Consider the following 16,529-nt stretch of genomic DNA (forward strand, 5'->3'; position numbering starts at 1 on the left):
ACAATTGGTGAAGAAATTAAGGTAGGATGCAGAAAAGTGGAAAAGTCTCCTTATGAGAAAGCTTCCACCGTTGCAATCGTTGGAAATTTTCTAGAATCAGATGTGACAAGCAATTTGCACCCCAACATCATGGCAAAACTCTGCGCCACAGCAGTGTGGTCATGGAACAAACAATCCCCCCTCATACTGTGTTGTCATCAGAAAAATATTAGTTACTATACCCTGGACCCCTGTACCAACAAGGTGGAAATTACAAAGCTTTGTAAAAACCAATCTACTGACTGTTGGTATCATTTCACTTGAACCAAATCAACCTCTGTAACATGTAATTGGCAAAATGACCTGACATATCAGTCAGGTCTGAAAGGTTTAATTCATAGACTCAAAATCAATGCAGTGGCACTGAATGCAGTAATCACATACCATGGTGTAAGCACCCCCCAGTGCTGGATGACAAACATAATGTTTTCCCTCCCTTTATGGGAATGCAAGGTGATGATGTGACAATAACCTGAAAATTAATTGCTGAATCCTCATTGAACCTGTATACAGTTATGGCACAGGACCTCATGGCCATGTTCTGTTTTGTGAAATTCAAAATCAGAATTGTTGGCTAAAGCTAACTGACGTACAATTTTCCCATCAAATCGTGTGTGGGAAAAACAAAACCAAATACTGAGGAGAACTTGATGTCAATATTGTGACACCTACACCTACCACCACCCAATCTCCGGTTATACTGAGCCCGAGAAATTTTGAAATCGGGCCATGTATAATCAGAAAAACTGGCCAACAACAAATATTGTTTAATCCAGCGTGGTCTCTTAACCAAGTCAATTTGCTAATGCAAAACAATGTCTCAGAAGTTCAGCCAGCTTGTTCACCTTTTTTGCAAACTTCTTTTGAGAGGTGGACACCTGCTTGTGAAAGCGTAATCCTTCTAAGAAACGAATGACAAGATCATAACCTGTGCTGTGGGAACAGGACTGGGAAATTTGAATAGTATTGATTCAGAAGTGCAGATGAACAAACTGGCTAACACAAGTGGGGATGTAACCAAATTACAGCAACCACTGCAGTCATCCTTATCGGCTTGGGAACCCAACAGTGGTTACTATCAAACATATTACCAAATTGGGAAAAGGTAAATGAAAATGATCACAAATTGATAATTGATGCACTCGGTGCCACACAAAATAACATCTCTGTCGCTTCTTAGCTGCATTCAGGCTCAGTTGTGGATGCAGTCAGTTACTGCCTCAATTGTAAGAGAAGGCAAAGAAGGCACTTTTCCTGCTGAAAGTCAACAAATAATTTGGGACAATGCCACTGATTTGGAAAAAGAATTCCAATCCTGGTGGAACCTAGTAAATTTTACCTGTGACCCCAGCACAAACACAGCCACAGCCTTTGTACTGACTATACGGAATGCTTCAGCGCTTTCAATATTCCCTGTCATTGCATTAGGGCTGAATCATGATGGAGCTGCTCTCTATCCTTTGGAGCACAAGGAATGGGCTCATCAAATTGGTGAGAAGTGGCAAACTGTTGGTTTGGAAACTTCATTAATAATTAATTCACCGTTAATTTGGAAACTGTATTTTCCGGGAACAACAAGCGTTTATCTGTGAAAGTAATGCAACCAGAGCTCAAGATATTTGTTTGGACATGGAACAAAATATCTGCAACTCTGAAATCCATCGTACCGAGACTTCTGAAACTACTTGTGCATATAGGATGTGGATGTGCGTGTTTGAGAACTGCTTGTGATAGTGTACTTCTAGAAATCTTAGTAGTGTATACAAAAAAATCATTCAAATTTTTGCGTTTGTAATTTTACTAAGATTGCAGGAGGTGATTTTTCTTATATAGTCCCAGTTATTTCTTACCACCTTTTACAGTCCATTTACACACTGATCCACCATTTATTGCCTACCTCTATTGGGATGAACCTCACTCACGTAAAGCAACTGTTGCTTCAGCAGGATTTAATTGAAATTTTGGAAAAGTAAAAATAGGAAATTGTCCCTCGTGATAAAGAAATTGCCTGAAATTGTTTATTTGGGTTTTATTTGATTAATTGAAATTACTTATTCTTTGTAATAAGAAGTTGAATGTTTATTTTAATTGAAAATTGATTCTTTACTTTTGTCTTTCCCTTTTTCTTGCCCTTATCTTTTTCCTACTTTTCTTTTTCTGTCTGATTTTCTGTCTCTCTTTTCCAGGGTACCAACCTTTGAGGAGACCTGAAGACTTCGTAACAACACTACAAAGGAGCCCTCTTGACGCTGATCGTGAGTCACGGGGTGGTGTAAGAGACGGTCTGAAGTTTCCCTCATTTGCCTCACGAGCATGGCAAGAACAGAGACCGAGACCCTGAGGAGCCCAGGGGACTTTGTGCAGGGGTTCTGGCCTGGTTGAGGTGGATGCTTGCTAAGCCATTGTTTGAAGGGGTGCTCGACCTACAGCACAAGAGTGATTGTTTGCAGGTGTTTGCTGTGCTGCCACGGTACACTGCCTTCGTTCCTGCTGCTGAGCAGGGACTTGTGAGGAGCGGGGCCTGTTCAGTACCTCACACCTGCTTCCCACATCAACGGGTCACACCACAATAGCCTATACATCTCCCCACCTTTTGGCCAACTGCCCTCACCTTGGAACTTGAGACTCTAAAGGTGACTTTCCTAAGTTGCTTTTGGAGAGAGAGTTCCCCACGGAAGAAGACACTGGTGACCCCATCTTGTCCATTGGTAGCGATACCTCCCCCCCGTATTCTCTCTTTACTTTGCCTCTTTATTCCTCTCTCTCTCTCTCTCTCTCTTTCTCTCCTTCTCATCTATTGCATAACCCATGATGCTGGCACCAAAATAAAGATGCATTACTGCTGTTGTGATTTAAACTGAAATCCCTTGGTGTCCTTTTTGCACTCTGAGATCAAAGGAACCTCTCACAACGCCCACCTGTGTGAGCAGATTGTGACACATGTATATTTCAATGTGTGCACAAATGATGAATCAGACGATTTCTAGCATCTGTGTTGTTCATCAGGCCAGGGGAGATGTTAGGAAGGATGAGAATTTAACAGAAAACTTTCACAGATATGAATGCTTACCAGAAGGTTCTCTAGATATGAAAGCAAGCTTGGATATATAAAAAGACATTTGTAGGGCCACTTATTGCTGAAACTACTGAGAGAACAAAGGTTTAGTCGAGCTGGAAGGTTTAGAACAGAGGTTTAGTCAGTTAGAAGGAGGTTTTATGGCTGAAGTCCAACAGCTTTAAGTGGCCTTCAAACAAAGCATGTTTTCTACCAAGTGAAAAAGCATAGGCAGACAGAATGACGTTTTTTACCAAAGCAAAAAGAATTTTCCACTGCAAAACAACTTTCAGAGTTTACCATCTAATTACTAACTCAAATGATTAGGTAGTCACTAACATATATGGTAATTTCAGCAGTTTTGATAGGATATATGTACATGTAAAGGTATTGTGTATGATGCTGATTGGTTGTTATGCAATGATACACACAGCAAAAGAAAGAGATATAATGCACTGTAAGCAGAACTAAGTGGGCTTCAGGACTCAGGGCTTGCCTGTAGCCAGCAGCTGTAGGCTGACCCACGACCCCTTGCTGTAATCTAGTCGACAGAATAAACAGCATTCTAAAGAAGAGCCATCTGAAGTCCCCATCTCTCTGCTGGCTCTAAGAGTTCTGCCCTCTTCCTGATCCTGTGCAGGGATGGAGCATTGCTGTGCTTTCAGGAAGCTGTTCTAGAAAGCCTCAGGCGTTCCAAGCTCCTTTGCCCTCTGTGCATGCTTGCCACAGAATCCCTCACAGCCGGGTTCTGGGCATACTCAGCTTGGCTCTTCCAAAATCCAAGCCCTTCAAGGTGCTCAGCAAGACCTTTAACTCCACAATGCTGTGGAACTGGACCTTCAGCACAGGGACCTTTCCAGCCTGATCTGCGCTCCTTCTTCTGCGTCTCTGCACAAAACACGGTGTTGAAGCAGGGTCTAGCGCTTGGAAGATATCGGGTTGTAAGGGAAAGATAGTAACCCCCCTCCTCCACAGTGTATGGTAAGGCCCCCTGCAATTAGCCAATAGCACCTGGCTGTGATGAAAGCAGATGGGAGTAACACAGGGACCCTAGGTTATAAAATGTCAAATTCTCCAGCAATAAACACCATTTGCCATCCATCACATTGATGTCTGTGTGCAATGGACCGAGTGGCCTGGGTGTTGGTCACCGTGCTGGCTCCTGAACCAGGCAAGGGGTCTGCCTTGCTTTAAAAGACAACATTTGGTGCTGAAACCCGTGAGAATTCAAAAAGCGGATTCAAACCCAGAAAGCGAGGGTTGCCTGGAATACAGGAGCAGCGGTCAGGACCAGCTGGACTAGTCCTGGCGAGGGAGACGTCCCTGTGTCCAGAAGGAAGATGAAAGCCTTGATAAAGGTCAGATGGCAATTAAATTTGTCCTGGGGTGACTTTATGATACTGGTATCCCCAATCGTTTGGTTTATTAAGTTCTGCACCTTTAAGACTGTCTTTGAAAGCAAGAGAGGGAGAAAAAGAAGTGTGCAGTGTGTTAAGGAAAACATCACTCCCACACACCCCGCTTCTGGACTGTGGTGTCTGCAGCACGGACAGACAGCGGGACAGAGCTTCTCTCTGGCTTTTAGTTAGTTTTAGCTAGCTGAAGCAGAGGAGTTCCCTGGACCTTTGTTTTTTTTCCAGTTTACTTAGATCTGTGCAAGCCTGCTCTGGACTGAACCAAACCAAATCCAGCCAAACCCCAGGAGCTCACGCCTGTGGCCCACCGGGGCCTGGGCCTCGGCACTTTTCCAGCGCCAGAGGGACTGATAAGAACCTGAGCGAGCCGAGCTACACCACATGAGAAAACACTTTTCTTCCTAGACTTACCATCCCATCGAACAGCAAGGTGTTTTATTATTTAATATTACTCAATTTCTGTTAAATAAATAGCTATTTCCACTTCTCTCCACGGAATTTTTGTCCTTTTCCCGGACCCGTTGGTGGGGAGGGGCATTTCCCTGTGAAGATCCCCATTTGGAGTTTTCCTTCCTGATTTGCCCTAAACTAGGACAAATTGTAAACCTAATTCTTTTACTCTTGCTACTGCAAGGCTTTTGTATATTGGGGTCATAAATCAGCTAGTAAAGTTTATCCACCCTAAGGTGTGGGACAGATGTACTAAAACCCTTGCCAAAGAGATCTGGAGGGCGGCAAAAAACTGTCTGTTGGCCACCCCAAATTTTGGGGTCAGAGCGGCCACTCAGGCTTCACAGCCTCCACACAAGAGCAGCTCAGCTGAGCCAAAAGGGGCCCAAGAGGGCGACACGTCTCCTCAATCCCCAAATCCTTATCTGCTCTCAGAGAAACAGCGAAGAGCAGAAGTCTTTTGGAGAAAGTTAACAGAAGAAGCTAGGGGTGCCGTGGGAAAAGCCCGGAGGGAAACATCCTCCCTGGTGCCTAAAAATGGCGCTGAGCAAAAAGACATAAAGCGGGAAAGAAATATCCTTAGTGAAAACAAAGAACAAACGCTGGCATTGAGAGATGGACATGGTCAGGAGGTTGGAAAAGATAAGGAATGTGAAGAAGAAAGATGCGGGGGAAGTGTACGGAGGGAGAAAGATAGGAATGTAAAAGAATGTGAGGGAGAGAGGGGGAGCAGAAGGAGGAACAGAAGGTGGGGTGAAAGGCGGAGTGAAAGGTGGAGTGAAGGGAGGAGTGAAAGGTGGGGTGAAAGGCAGCGTGGAGGGTGGACTGAAGGGCGAGGAGAGCCAAGAGGGAGGGAACAGCCTGCCCACAGGGGTGGTAGGTGGGGCCGGAGCCCAACAGAAAGGTACGGGAAATGGGAAGTGGCTAGCCAGTCGAGCTCTGACTCCGATCGAGACGCTAGCGAGGAATGGTCGGAGGCTGAGTCCTCGGAAGAGAAAACAATAAAGATAAACAAGAATATCCCCCTCCACACTAAAAAAGAACAGAGAGTGGATACCCCTCTCACAGACTGGGGACAGATAAAAGCTCCATATGCCAGCTGGGTCCCTTCAGCTGCGCTAGCGTTCCCAGTCCAGGTGACAGAGGGGAGACAGAGAGTTCTCTCACCAATAAATCCTAAACGGCAAGGCTCCAGCCTGCAACAGCTGATAAGCACAAACGAGACAATGATGACCACATGCCTATCAGTTTATAACTTCGCTGTTTCTAACGATTTTTCTGTGCAAGTTGTGATTGTTCCCAGGGTCCTGTACCACCTGGATAAAGAGTTGAGCCTGCAAGCAGAGAGACCCACCCGGCTTCAGAAAACAGAACTGGTGACAGGTGTGACCATAGCGATGCTGCTTAACCTGGGAGCAACTGGTGCTGCCACAGGTGTCTCTGCCATCGTCACCCAACAACAGAGACTGTCTCAGCTACAAATGACAACTGATGAAGACTTGCAGATAATTGAAAAACCGTGTGTTTTAAATAAGCTTGTATCTTTTGTTTAGAGCCGACTAGAAAGAGTCAACATTCTGTTTGTAGAAAGGCAACAGATGCTCTAAAAATACACTTAGTCACTGCGTGTGCCTTATGCTTACTAATGAAAAACTGCAGTATCTATTTTATAAGTTTTAGCCTTTTAGTTAAGTATAGTGTACCCCATATTTTACTGAAGTTTATAATATCTGCTTTTAAAAACTTTTTATAATATAGATAAGTTAGGCAAAGTGTTTAGAGATAGATATATAGAAAATAACGTTAGAACTTTTTAAGACTAATACACCTTATATTCTAGCAAATTAGTTATGCATAGAGAGGGGGGAATATGTTGAAGTAGGGTCTAGCGCTCGGAAGATATTGGGATGTAAGGGAAAGATAGTAACCCCCCCCCCACCGTCATCTTTAGTGTAGTAATTAGCCCTGCAATTAGCCAATAGCACCTAGCTGTGATGAAAGCAGATGGGAGTAACACAGGGACCCTAGGTTATAAAATGTCAAATTCTCCAGCAATAAACACCATTTGCCATCCGTCACATTGATGTCTGTGTGCAGTGGACCGAGTGGTCTGGGTGTTGGTCACTGTGCTGGCTCCTGAACCAGGCAAAGGGTCTGCCTTGCTTTAAAAGACAACAACACAGTGCAGGAGAGAACAGCAGGAGGGGCCTGTGTGTCACAGCGCTCTGGATTTGTTACCCTTCAACTCCACAGAGATGCAGGTTTAGTGAAAAAGCAAAACTGTTTATTGATGGGATGCGAAGCAAAGGGATGAGCTGAGGTGCAAAAAAGGGGATGGGCAAGGTCTGAGGGCGGGGGGATGGAGCTGTGAAAAGGGATGGAAACTAGTGGGAAAAAGAAGGGATGGGCAGTGTCTGAGGGCTGGAGGCATGGAGCTATCAAAAGGGAAGGAGAATGGAGGGAAAAAGAAGGGATGGAAAGTGTTTGAGGGCCACAGGGAGGGAGGTATTCAAAAGGGAGGGAAACTGAAGGGAAAAAGAAGGGATGGGCAGTTTCTGAGGGCTGCAGGGACTGAACTATCTACAGGCGGGGGAAAGGGCTGAAGCCATGCGAGCTTCCCACAGGCTCAGCTGTGCCAGTTGTCAGCTGTGCCTGGAGCTCCAGCTGGTCTCTTCTGGTTTCAGCGTAGTCTCGTCTTCCATGGCATCTTATAGGAAGACTGGTTCTCCTAAAGCAGCAGACGAGCAAACTTCTGCTGTTCTTTCAATAAATGTCTGCTGAAAAACTGTGCTCCTCTGAGAAGGGTTGTCATCTCTTCTCAGGACTTGAAGTGCTGCAAGAGAGGGGAACAGAGCCACGATCAGAGCCCGGATCTGTGGCAATCCTAGGAGAAAGTCCTGCCAGAGCCATGCCAGCCTGCTCTTGCTGTGGCCACGAGAGTGAAGAGGCCAACAGGATCAGCTGCAAGGTCCTGGTCACCCCACCCAAATCCGCCCCCCATGTCCCTGAAATCTCTCTGTGATATTCCCACACAACCAAGTTGTCCACACAGGGAGAGAAGCCGTCCGAAGCCGGGGCACGGACTGCAGCTCCCTTCCCGGGCACTGCAGATACCCCAGTGCCAGCCCCTCACTGCCAGCTCTCACTCACCCTCGATGAGGGCCTGCAGCTCTTCCTGCTACGCCCTCAGGTGCTTCCTGGCCATCCCTGGGAACACAGAGCCTGTCAGGGCCCTGGCAGCACAGCTCCCTGCCAGCGGCGCTGCCAGCCCTGGGGCCACACGGCCTCCCGCCCCGGCAGGGCTCAGCCCCAGCCCTTGCCGCATCCTGACTCAGCCCAAGGGCACGGCTGCCAGAGGCCGGCAGCAGCCCCGAGGGCAGCCGGGGCTCCAGGGCGCCGGGCCCGGGTGCCGCTGCCGGGACAGCAGCAGCCGGGGCCGGGGCCGAGCTGCGGCGGGGCGGGGAGCCAGCCCGGGCTCGTGGCTCACCGATGAACCTGATGGCTGCCTCTCGCAGGGACTCCTGTGGGCTGTCCACGTACGGCAGGGCCCGGCGCAGGTACTCGGCTGCTCGGCACTCGTCCTGTGCCAGCTGCAGAGAGCGGCAGGAGGGAAGGGTCGGTGCGGGCTCTGCCTCTCGGCCGGGCGCTGCCTGCGGCCAGCCCCGGCCTCCCGTGCCCGCCCAGCCCTGAGGCACCGGGCAGCAGCCCTACAGGCCTGGGGCTCCATCGGCACCCGGCTCGGGGACACAGGAGCCTGGAGAAGAAGCCGTCCAGCCCAGGGAAGGGAGCGGTGTGTGGGGCACAGGCTGGCTCCCATGGGTGCAGCACTGGGCCACAGCTGCCAGCTCCACACACTGAGCACTGGGGGCAGGGAGCTTCTCAAATTTGGGCTTCTCCAGGCCGTTCTTACCAGACAGTCAGCAAACTTCCACAGCTCCTCCTTCATCACCAGCTGCTTGAGATTCCTCCTCTTGAGGAAGTCGGCCACACGGAGCAGCGTTTCCCGAGAGGCCTGGAGAGCAGCAGAGATGCAGAGATGGCACTGCAGCCAAGGGCACAGCACTCTTTTCTGGCTGACAGGGCCCAGAGGAAGCTGCAGCCTGGGAGGTTCCAGGACAGGAGGAAGCCGATGCCCCTCCCAGGGATGCACCGGCATCACAGCAAACCTCACCTTTGCCACACGCCAGTTCTCATCATGGCAGTGGATGAAGAGTGGAAGCAGGCTCTGGTTCAAAATCTTCTCCAGAGGCTTCTTTCCCTCATCCACAACCAAGCCCATTGTCATGAAGAAGAGGTCAAGGGAGAGCAACTGCACATGGCTGTGGCCCTGGAGGAAAAGAAATGAAAAAGACGTTAATACCAATTCCTCCAGGCTCGACTGGACAAAGGCCCAGAAATCTGTAAGACACAAAGTTTCTGGGCAGCAGCCAATGCCCATGGCTGGGGGCACAGAGCCTTACGTGATCAAAGAGCAGCATGAGTGCCTGAGCCAGCTTTGGAGCAGTGGTGCTGCATATCACAATGTCGTTATTCTTGAGCATATTGATGAACACACGGAGGGTCATGACAACCACATTTCCATCTGCATCACCCAGCCGGTCCTGAAGGCGTTGAGACAGGCTGCACATCCTTATGGCCTGTTTGGAACACAAGGCTGTGCTGGGAAGCCCTGAACGGCTGCAGCGCCAAGACCTCCCTGGCACTGCAACCCCACCCTGCTGCTGCCGGGCCCAGAGGCCAAAGGCCTGTCCCAAAGCACTGAGGCCGGTGAGGCAGGAGAGCTGGGAGCAGCTGCCTCAGCTCCTGAAGCCCAGCCAGCCCAAGGGGCTGCTTTGCCCAGCACAGCTTCAGCCACTGCCCCGTTCTCACCATCGAGGGATCCTTGCTGAGCACCACGAGGCCTCTGAGCGCCAGGCGACGCCTCTGCCTGCACTCGCTCTGCAGGTGCTTTGACACCATCTCAAGGATACCATCACCGTATGTAGTCAAATCTAAGTACTCGAGGACCTGAAAGGCACAGGGCAGTGACAGGGGAGCCGGCTGGCAGGAGCCTGGAACTGCACAGGGCTGGGCCCAGGCAGCAGCACAGGGCGCGGGCACCGTCCCAGGCAGCTGTGGCTATGCAAGGGGACAGGGCTGGCAGGCAGCTCAGCGAGGTAGTGCTGGCCATGGGGCTCACCTCCACAAGGAATGCCAGGGAGGACAGATCCCAGGGTGGCTTATCCCTGGCGAGTGCCTTGAGCAGGTGGATTGCAATGCGGGTACAGAAGGGGGCCAATCCATGGCACATCTCCCTGTCAGGGGGAAAACAGCACCAAGACTTGAGGTGTGGAGGGGCAAATCTCTGCCATGAATGACTCACAGAGATCTGGCCTTTCCCCAGCATCCTTGGAGGGATCATGGGTGCTTTGGGAGGTGGCTTCTTTTGGGCACCCTCCTCTATCAGCCGTTTCCAGTCTGCTCAGCCATCCCTCAGTGATGAGGCCTTCTGGCCATGACCATGGGGACTATGAGGGGCACAGGGCACACATTTCAGAGGCCGCGGGGGGAAGGGGCTGTTACCTGGCCAGCAGACCCACGGCATTGTGCTGGGTGTCAGCACAGAGGAGCGTGTCCCAGCCACCCTTGCGCTCCATAGCCATCACCTCTTTGGAGCACCCCAGTCGGCAGAGCAGTGCCTTCATGGCCTGCACTGCAAAGCTGTGTGCAGAGCAAAGCCCAGGTCACACTGGGTGCACTGGTGTCAGCCACAAGGGCATGGGAAGGACAGGAGGACTGGCACCTGTTGGGGTTGCTGGGAAGATGGTGTTCCTCCTGGCATGCTCTCCAGAAGCTGTCAAATTCCTCTGGTGGCATCTGCTGTGTGGTGATGACAACTTGGAACAGCAGAGCCGCAAAAATGCGAGGGGTATAAATGACCATCGCCTCATGGCACTGAGGCATCTGGACCATCACCCAGAGCACCAGAGTTGCCTGCAAAAGAATCACACCAAGACAGCGCTCAGTGCCGAGGTGTCCGTGGGGCAGGGCCCGAGGGGAGATGCAGAGGGAGCAGTGGGCCCGGTGCCCCCTGAGCCTGCCCCTAGCCCAGGTTTCAGCCCAGCCTGAGGCAGGGAGAGGATGGAGAGTTCCTGGGGAAGCAAGCTGCAGGTGATCAAAGGTCAGCTCCAGAAACTCACACTCAAGGGTAAAACATCTTTGTTGTCCCCATCAGAGGTGCAGATGTTGCAAAGTGGCCAGTTCTCCATCACACAGAGCAGTATTGGCACCACTTTCTTCACTGCTGGTCCTGATGAGGCTATGGCTTGCCACATCACTGCAGCAGCTCTGTGGGATCAGAGCTGTTTGTTAGGGGTGTCTCAGTCACAGAGCCATGCCCTGTGTAGCTGTGAGGTCCCAGGTGATAGAGCCCCAGTGCCCTGAGGGGCAGGGAGGGAACATTGGCAGCAGCCTCAGGAAACAGAGGGGCCCGAGGCTCCTGGACCTCTCTGCCTGTTGGGCAGAGCCCATTGGACAGGCTGTGCAGGGCAATGGGCCCTAAAGGCCGCTGAGCCCTGAGCTCTCAAGGCACGTGGGCCCCATACCTGTCACACGATGGGGCACAGCACAGGAGGGTCAGCACCACATCAATAGGGTCTTCTTCAGCCAGCCTCACTATGTCAGTTTGCTGACTGACATCCACAAGGACATGGGACACCAGACTCTGGTAAATGTTCCTCACAATAGCTGGCACCTGGAGGAGGCATGGGGAAGACTTGGAGCGCTGTCCAAGGCAGCAACTTCCCCAGCTTCTCCCAAGAAGTGCTTACTGTCCCATCACACTCTGCTGGCCTCAAAGGCTGAGGGGGCCCTGTGGATGTGGCTTGAAGGGGCACAGGATCCTGGGAGACCTCCAGTTCTGACCCCTGGCTGGCTACCTGCTGGTCAGAAGAAGCAGCTCTCTTGTCATCAATGTCAGAAGAAACACGAGCTTCCTTGAAATAATCCCATATGAGCTCTTGGCTTACAGTGGGAGTGGGTGTCCTGTCAGCATTTGCGATGCCCTGAGTCTCTCTGGTGTCATCATCTGGAATGGCCACGTCCTCAGTCTCTGCCATGTCAGCCTCTGCCCTGTCATTCTTCACTTCAGTCTCAGAAACTTCTGAGGGCTCAGCTGAATCTGGGCTGACATCAGGCTCTGCCTGGAGCTCCTCCAGCCCAGAGTCAGGCTCAGCTGTGCCCTCTGTTCCTGCTGTGGTGGTGTTCTTTCTATGCCCAATACTCAGGAATTTGCGGAACCTCTGTGCAGAATGAAGAAAGGACAGGGAAGAGGGGCATGTTCCAAGGAGTGCTCCATGTGCAGAGCTGGGCTGAGCAGTGACAGCAGGCCCAGCCCAGGTGGGGATGGCTGCAGGTACCTTCAGCGTTTTGCGGAAGCGGCCCTGGGCAGGCTCCTGCTCTTGTCTCTTGTCCATGGCTGCATCTGGAAAAGAGCAGCCAGAGCTGAGGGACTGCGGGAGAGGCCGGAGAACACAGCCCAGCCTTGCACTCCCCAGGCAGGGACAGCCCTGGGGTGGCTCAGGGGATGGAGCACGGTCACTGGCGGGGGTCAGCCCCAGCCCTTCTTCTGTCCTGTCCTTGGGCATGTCCACAGGGGATGGGATGGGATGGGATGGGATGGGATGGGATGGGATGGGATGGGATGGGATGGGATGGGATGGGATGGGATGGGATGGGATGGTTCCTAACTGGCTGCAGCCATCAGCCCTGTGGCCCAGCTCTGCCACTCACCATCCTGCAGTGGTTGGAACTGCTCCAGCTCTTCCGGCTGTTCTGCTGGGGCAGCTCCACGGTCTGTGTTTCTGTTCCGTCGGAACACTTTGAACAGGTTGAGGAATCTGTCTGCCATGATGGAATCCTGCCTCAAAGGCACCTTAAGGCGAGATGCCTTGGGAAATCAAACTGAGAAAACAAACTGTGCAGTTGAGCCTTGAATGCACCTGTGAGAGAGAAGCCTCAGGAAGGCTACAGGACAGCAAGTCCTGCAGTCTGGTCTCGAGGGCTCCGGCCACAATGACTTAAGGCTCCTTGTAAATGACTGTGGTCACCAGGTCCCACAGTCTCACCTTGAGGACAGAGGTCAGGAGGATGGGAGATGCCTCAGAAAAGCTCCAGGTCACCAAGTACCGGAGTCTGGCCTTGAAGGCACCTGCAAAAGAAAAGTCTTGGGAAGGCCACGGGCCAGGAAGGCCCACAGTCTTCCCCGCAGGCACCTGCAAAAGAAAAGCCTCGGGAAAGCCACGGGCCACCAAGGCCCGCAGTCTTGCCCCGCGGGGACCTGCAAAAGAAAAGCCTCGGGAAAGCCACGGGCCACCGAGGCCCGCAGTCTTGCCACGAGGTCACCTGTAGAAGAAACGCCTTGGAAAATCTCCGGGTTAGACACAAACGAGTGCGCTGTGTGGGGGCTCCTCACAGCACCGCTCTGGCGCGTCCTGTCCCGTCGCGTGCACTGAGCACTGGGGCATGGCCCTGTCACCGCACTGGGACAGCCCCTATGTCACCATGTGTCACAAAGGGCCCTTGGACACCCTGTCCCTTTCCATTCCACGGTTACCATTCTGCACCGTGTCACAAAGGGCCCTTGCAGACACTGCCACCTGCCCCGGTTCCGCCCCCATCCCCCCCAAAGTGGCCCAGGTTGGAAGGAATCCCTTGCCCAAAGTGTCTAAGACAGCCTGACAGGATCTTTAGGAACACCTCAAACCATCAGCAAACACTGCCCTGCTCTGCAGGCTCAGGGCAGCAGAAGGAGCCCCCAGGGCTGCCGACGCAGGCGCAGCAGGAAGGGCACGGGGCCTTGCACAGAATCTGTACAGGGGCCTGGCAGCACTGAAATCAGCAGGTGTGGCAGAGTCCCCACCGAGGCAGACCTGCCACCCCAGCCGAGCCCTGGCAGTGCTGGTGCCCTTCTCCTGCCCCAGAGACCTGTGCCCCTGGGGGGTTTCTGTGCCAGAGGGCCAAAGCCAAAGCCCATGTGCATTGGGGGCTGGGCTCCTTCCTGCAGGGGTCTTGGCAGGAACATTTGGAACAACTGCTGGCAACTCTTAGTCTTGGTCAGATTAATTACATTAATTGGAATTATTTTCCCATTGAAGTCATTTCATGCACCTCAAAAAACATCTTTGTTGGGACGGCACAGAAGGATCTGGCAGACTTCACCAATTAATTGGAGTGGCCGGAGAATGTGAAAGATGTGCAAGTTTGCTTCCCATCTCAAAGCAGCAAGTCCTTTGCCTTAACATCATCCTTTGAGAGTCACATTACAAAATATAACACTGCACAGAGGCTAAAAAAAGGCCATTCTTTGGTTTGCAAACCTTTGCTTTTCTATGGAGGGATGATAATATCCTAATTCTCTGAAGGATTAAAGCTCTCAAGGAATGACAGTCCACTCAGTATTACAAAAGTAGTCCAAACAATTGAGTCGATTGCAAAAAGGCTAATCCTCCCCCTGGTACAGATATCTAGGTGGCCAATAAATTTCAGCTCTCCCCTCTTCCTTTTTGCATGAGAACAAGGACCACTAACAGGAAAAGTCACACATATTCCTTATGTCCTCCATAAGCAAGGCTGTGCTAAACCACGGATCATGCTGTTAAACTGACTCAAATTCCAGCCTAGACCTCTCACTTCCAGGCAACTCCTTCCCCAACACACCCACCAATACCAACACCCCCCAAAACATGCTCACAGAACTCCTCAACACCCCACCAGGACCCCCAGCTGTTCCCATCCCTCCACAGAGCTTTCCCACCCCCCAGCAGAGCCCCTGGTTCCCTGCACATGCCGTGGCATGACACTCAGCAGGATCTGCTCCAAGGCCTTCCACGGTAGCAAGCTCAGGCTGCCAGGCCAATGGTTCCTGGATCATCCTTCCCACTGACCCTTCCTGTGCACGGCTCTTCCATTTACACATTTGAGCTCAGCTTGGACTTCTCCCCTTAAGCAGGATTGCTGGGAAAGGATGGAGAGCAGCCTGGCAAGCTCTTTCTCCAGCTCCCTCTTTACTCTTGGGGCAGCTAGAACATTGCACAGGAAAGCAACTGGTGCCACAAGGAGCGGGTGACGTCAGGGGAGATCACTCAGGACTGCTGTATCCTGAGGGAACACCGCTGGGCTTGGCCTCTGGGTACCTGCACAAACGTCAAGTCAGCTGCCTTAGTTTCCAGGACAGCCCTGTGCGGGCCAGCATCCTGATGTGGATGCAGGACTGCTGCAAGGCGCTGCTGGGAGCCAGCAGGACAGGACTGGCTGTCTTGTTTACATGTTGAAAATGAGTGAGATTGTATTTAGCTAGAAATTTAGGGATCCCTGAATTTGATAAGGAGCTGAGCCATTATAAACTAAGAATTTATTTTTTTTTTATTCTGTATTTTAGCTAATTTTTAGCATTTGATTTTGTTTCAGTACAGCAAAGTAGAGGCCCTTCTTTTGGTTTGGATTCTTTAGGGAATTGTTTCCCATCTGAAAGGAAGACTCTGTGAAGGCAGCGGTTGTCCGGGCCACAAATACAGGTCATGAAGAAACAATGTGTTTTAATGTGTTAAGACTTTTTCTGAGCGGGACCCCAACTTAACTAAGAGATTGTTTAGTTGGGAGATGACACAAAGTCCGGGAAGATGTAGTGCGCAGCGATGCTTTGAACAGCCTGCAAACCCCAGGAAAATCAATCCCAACATGGGGAAACCTCCTGTATCTCATGATGTCTCATTCACCGACACCTGAGCCAAACACATGAAGTTGTGTAAAGCTAAAGGTGGAGAGCTGTCACTGTGAAAACAGGAATGGAAACAGTAGAAGGAAATACAAAGGTAGAGGGGTAAGTGTGAGAAAGAAGCAAGGCTGAAACTGCAGAAGATTGCTGGGAAGCCTGGAAGAAAGTAGATTACACACTATCTGAGAACAGGAAAGGCGTCCTGTTTCTTCCCAGCTTGCAAGCCTTGAGAAAAGTAACAAACTGTCAGGCCCATGGATTTATTAGAGGCCTGCAGCCGTGTTGCTTGTGAAGGACTGAAGAGATTGTCCCACTGTTGAACGCCGTCAGCTTCATGGGTGAGCCAGGAGCCCGGGCTGGCTCCCGGCCCCGCCGCAGCTCGGCCCCGGCCCCGGCTGCTGCTGTCCCGGCAGCGGCACCCGGGCCCGGCGCCCTGGAGCCCCGGCTGCCCTCGGGGCTGCTGCCGGCCTCTGGCAGCCGTGCCCTTGGGCTGAGTCAGGATGCGGCAAGGGCTGGGGCTGAGCCCTGCCGGGGCGGGAGGCCGTGTGGCCCCAGGGCTGGCAGCGCCGCTGGCAGGGAGCTGTGCTGCCAGGGCCCTGACAGGCTCTGTGTTCCCAGGGATGGCCGGGGAGCACCTGAGGGCATAGCAAGAAGAGCTGCAGGCCCTCATCGAGGGTGAGTGAGAGCTGGCAGTGAGGGGCTGGCACTGGGGGAGCTGCAATCCGTGCGTGAGCTGCAGAGAGCTTCTGTCCTCGTGTGCACACCTTGGTGGTGTGGGAACATCACAGAGAGATTTCAGGGACATGGGGGGCGGATT

The 16,529-nt window shown here is 51.7% G+C and overlaps 1 protein-coding gene across 8 annotated transcripts; it reads right to left on the reverse strand.

Moving 5' to 3' along the window:
* Nucleotides 1–7,221: 7,221 nt before the first annotated feature.
* Nucleotides 7,222–16,083, reverse strand: LOC111945211 (maestro heat-like repeat-containing protein family member 7). 8 transcript variants are annotated; one of them, XM_086898316.1, is made up of 17 exons: nucleotides 13,065–16,083; nucleotides 12,730–12,900; nucleotides 12,357–12,421; nucleotides 11,967–12,239; nucleotides 11,769–11,879; nucleotides 11,544–11,692; nucleotides 11,139–11,286; nucleotides 10,742–10,932; nucleotides 10,522–10,659; nucleotides 10,139–10,253; nucleotides 9,829–9,966; nucleotides 9,420–9,596; nucleotides 9,131–9,286; nucleotides 8,870–8,971; nucleotides 8,447–8,549; nucleotides 8,110–8,166; nucleotides 7,222–7,792 (listed from the first exon to the last, which is right to left on the reverse strand). In XM_086898316.1, the coding sequence occupies exons 2-16, from the start codon at nucleotides 12,845–12,847 to the stop codon at nucleotides 8,138–8,140; spliced, it is 2,013 nt and encodes a 670-aa protein (XP_086754442.1). In that variant the 5' UTR covers nucleotides 12,848–12,900; nucleotides 13,065–16,083; the 3' UTR covers nucleotides 7,222–7,792; nucleotides 8,110–8,137. The 8 variants fall into 8 exon arrangements, with proteins under 8 accessions (XP_086754442.1, XP_086754443.1, XP_086754446.1 ...); XM_086898317.1 differs by having other exon boundaries at nucleotides 12,730–12,938; nucleotides 13,065–14,719; XM_086898320.1 differs by having other exon boundaries at nucleotides 11,769–11,876; nucleotides 13,065–13,775.
* Between the last annotated feature and the right edge of the window lie 446 nt (nucleotides 16,084–16,529).

The sequence above is a fragment of the Cyanistes caeruleus genome, chromosome 7 (assembly GCF_971803275.1).
Source record: "Cyanistes caeruleus chromosome 7, bCyaCae1.hap1.1, whole genome shotgun sequence".
NCBI classification, from domain to species: domain Eukaryota; kingdom Metazoa; phylum Chordata; class Aves; order Passeriformes; family Paridae; genus Cyanistes; species Cyanistes caeruleus.

Excerpts from the sequence above, each read along its gene's own strand:
- LOC111945211 (XM_086898316.1), bottom strand. The coding sequence starts at position 12,847 with ATGGCAGACAGATTCCTCAACCTGTTCAAAGTGTTCCGACGGAACAGA. Across the intron at positions 12,240-12,356 it reads GCTTCCGCAAAACGCTGAAG|AGGTTCCGCAAATTCCTGAG; the intron begins GTACCTGCAGCC and ends CATTCTGCACAG. Across the intron at positions 11,880-11,966 it reads ACAGGACACCCACTCCCACT|CAGGTAGCCAGCCAGGGGTC; the intron begins GTAAGCCAAGAG and ends TCTTCTGACCAG.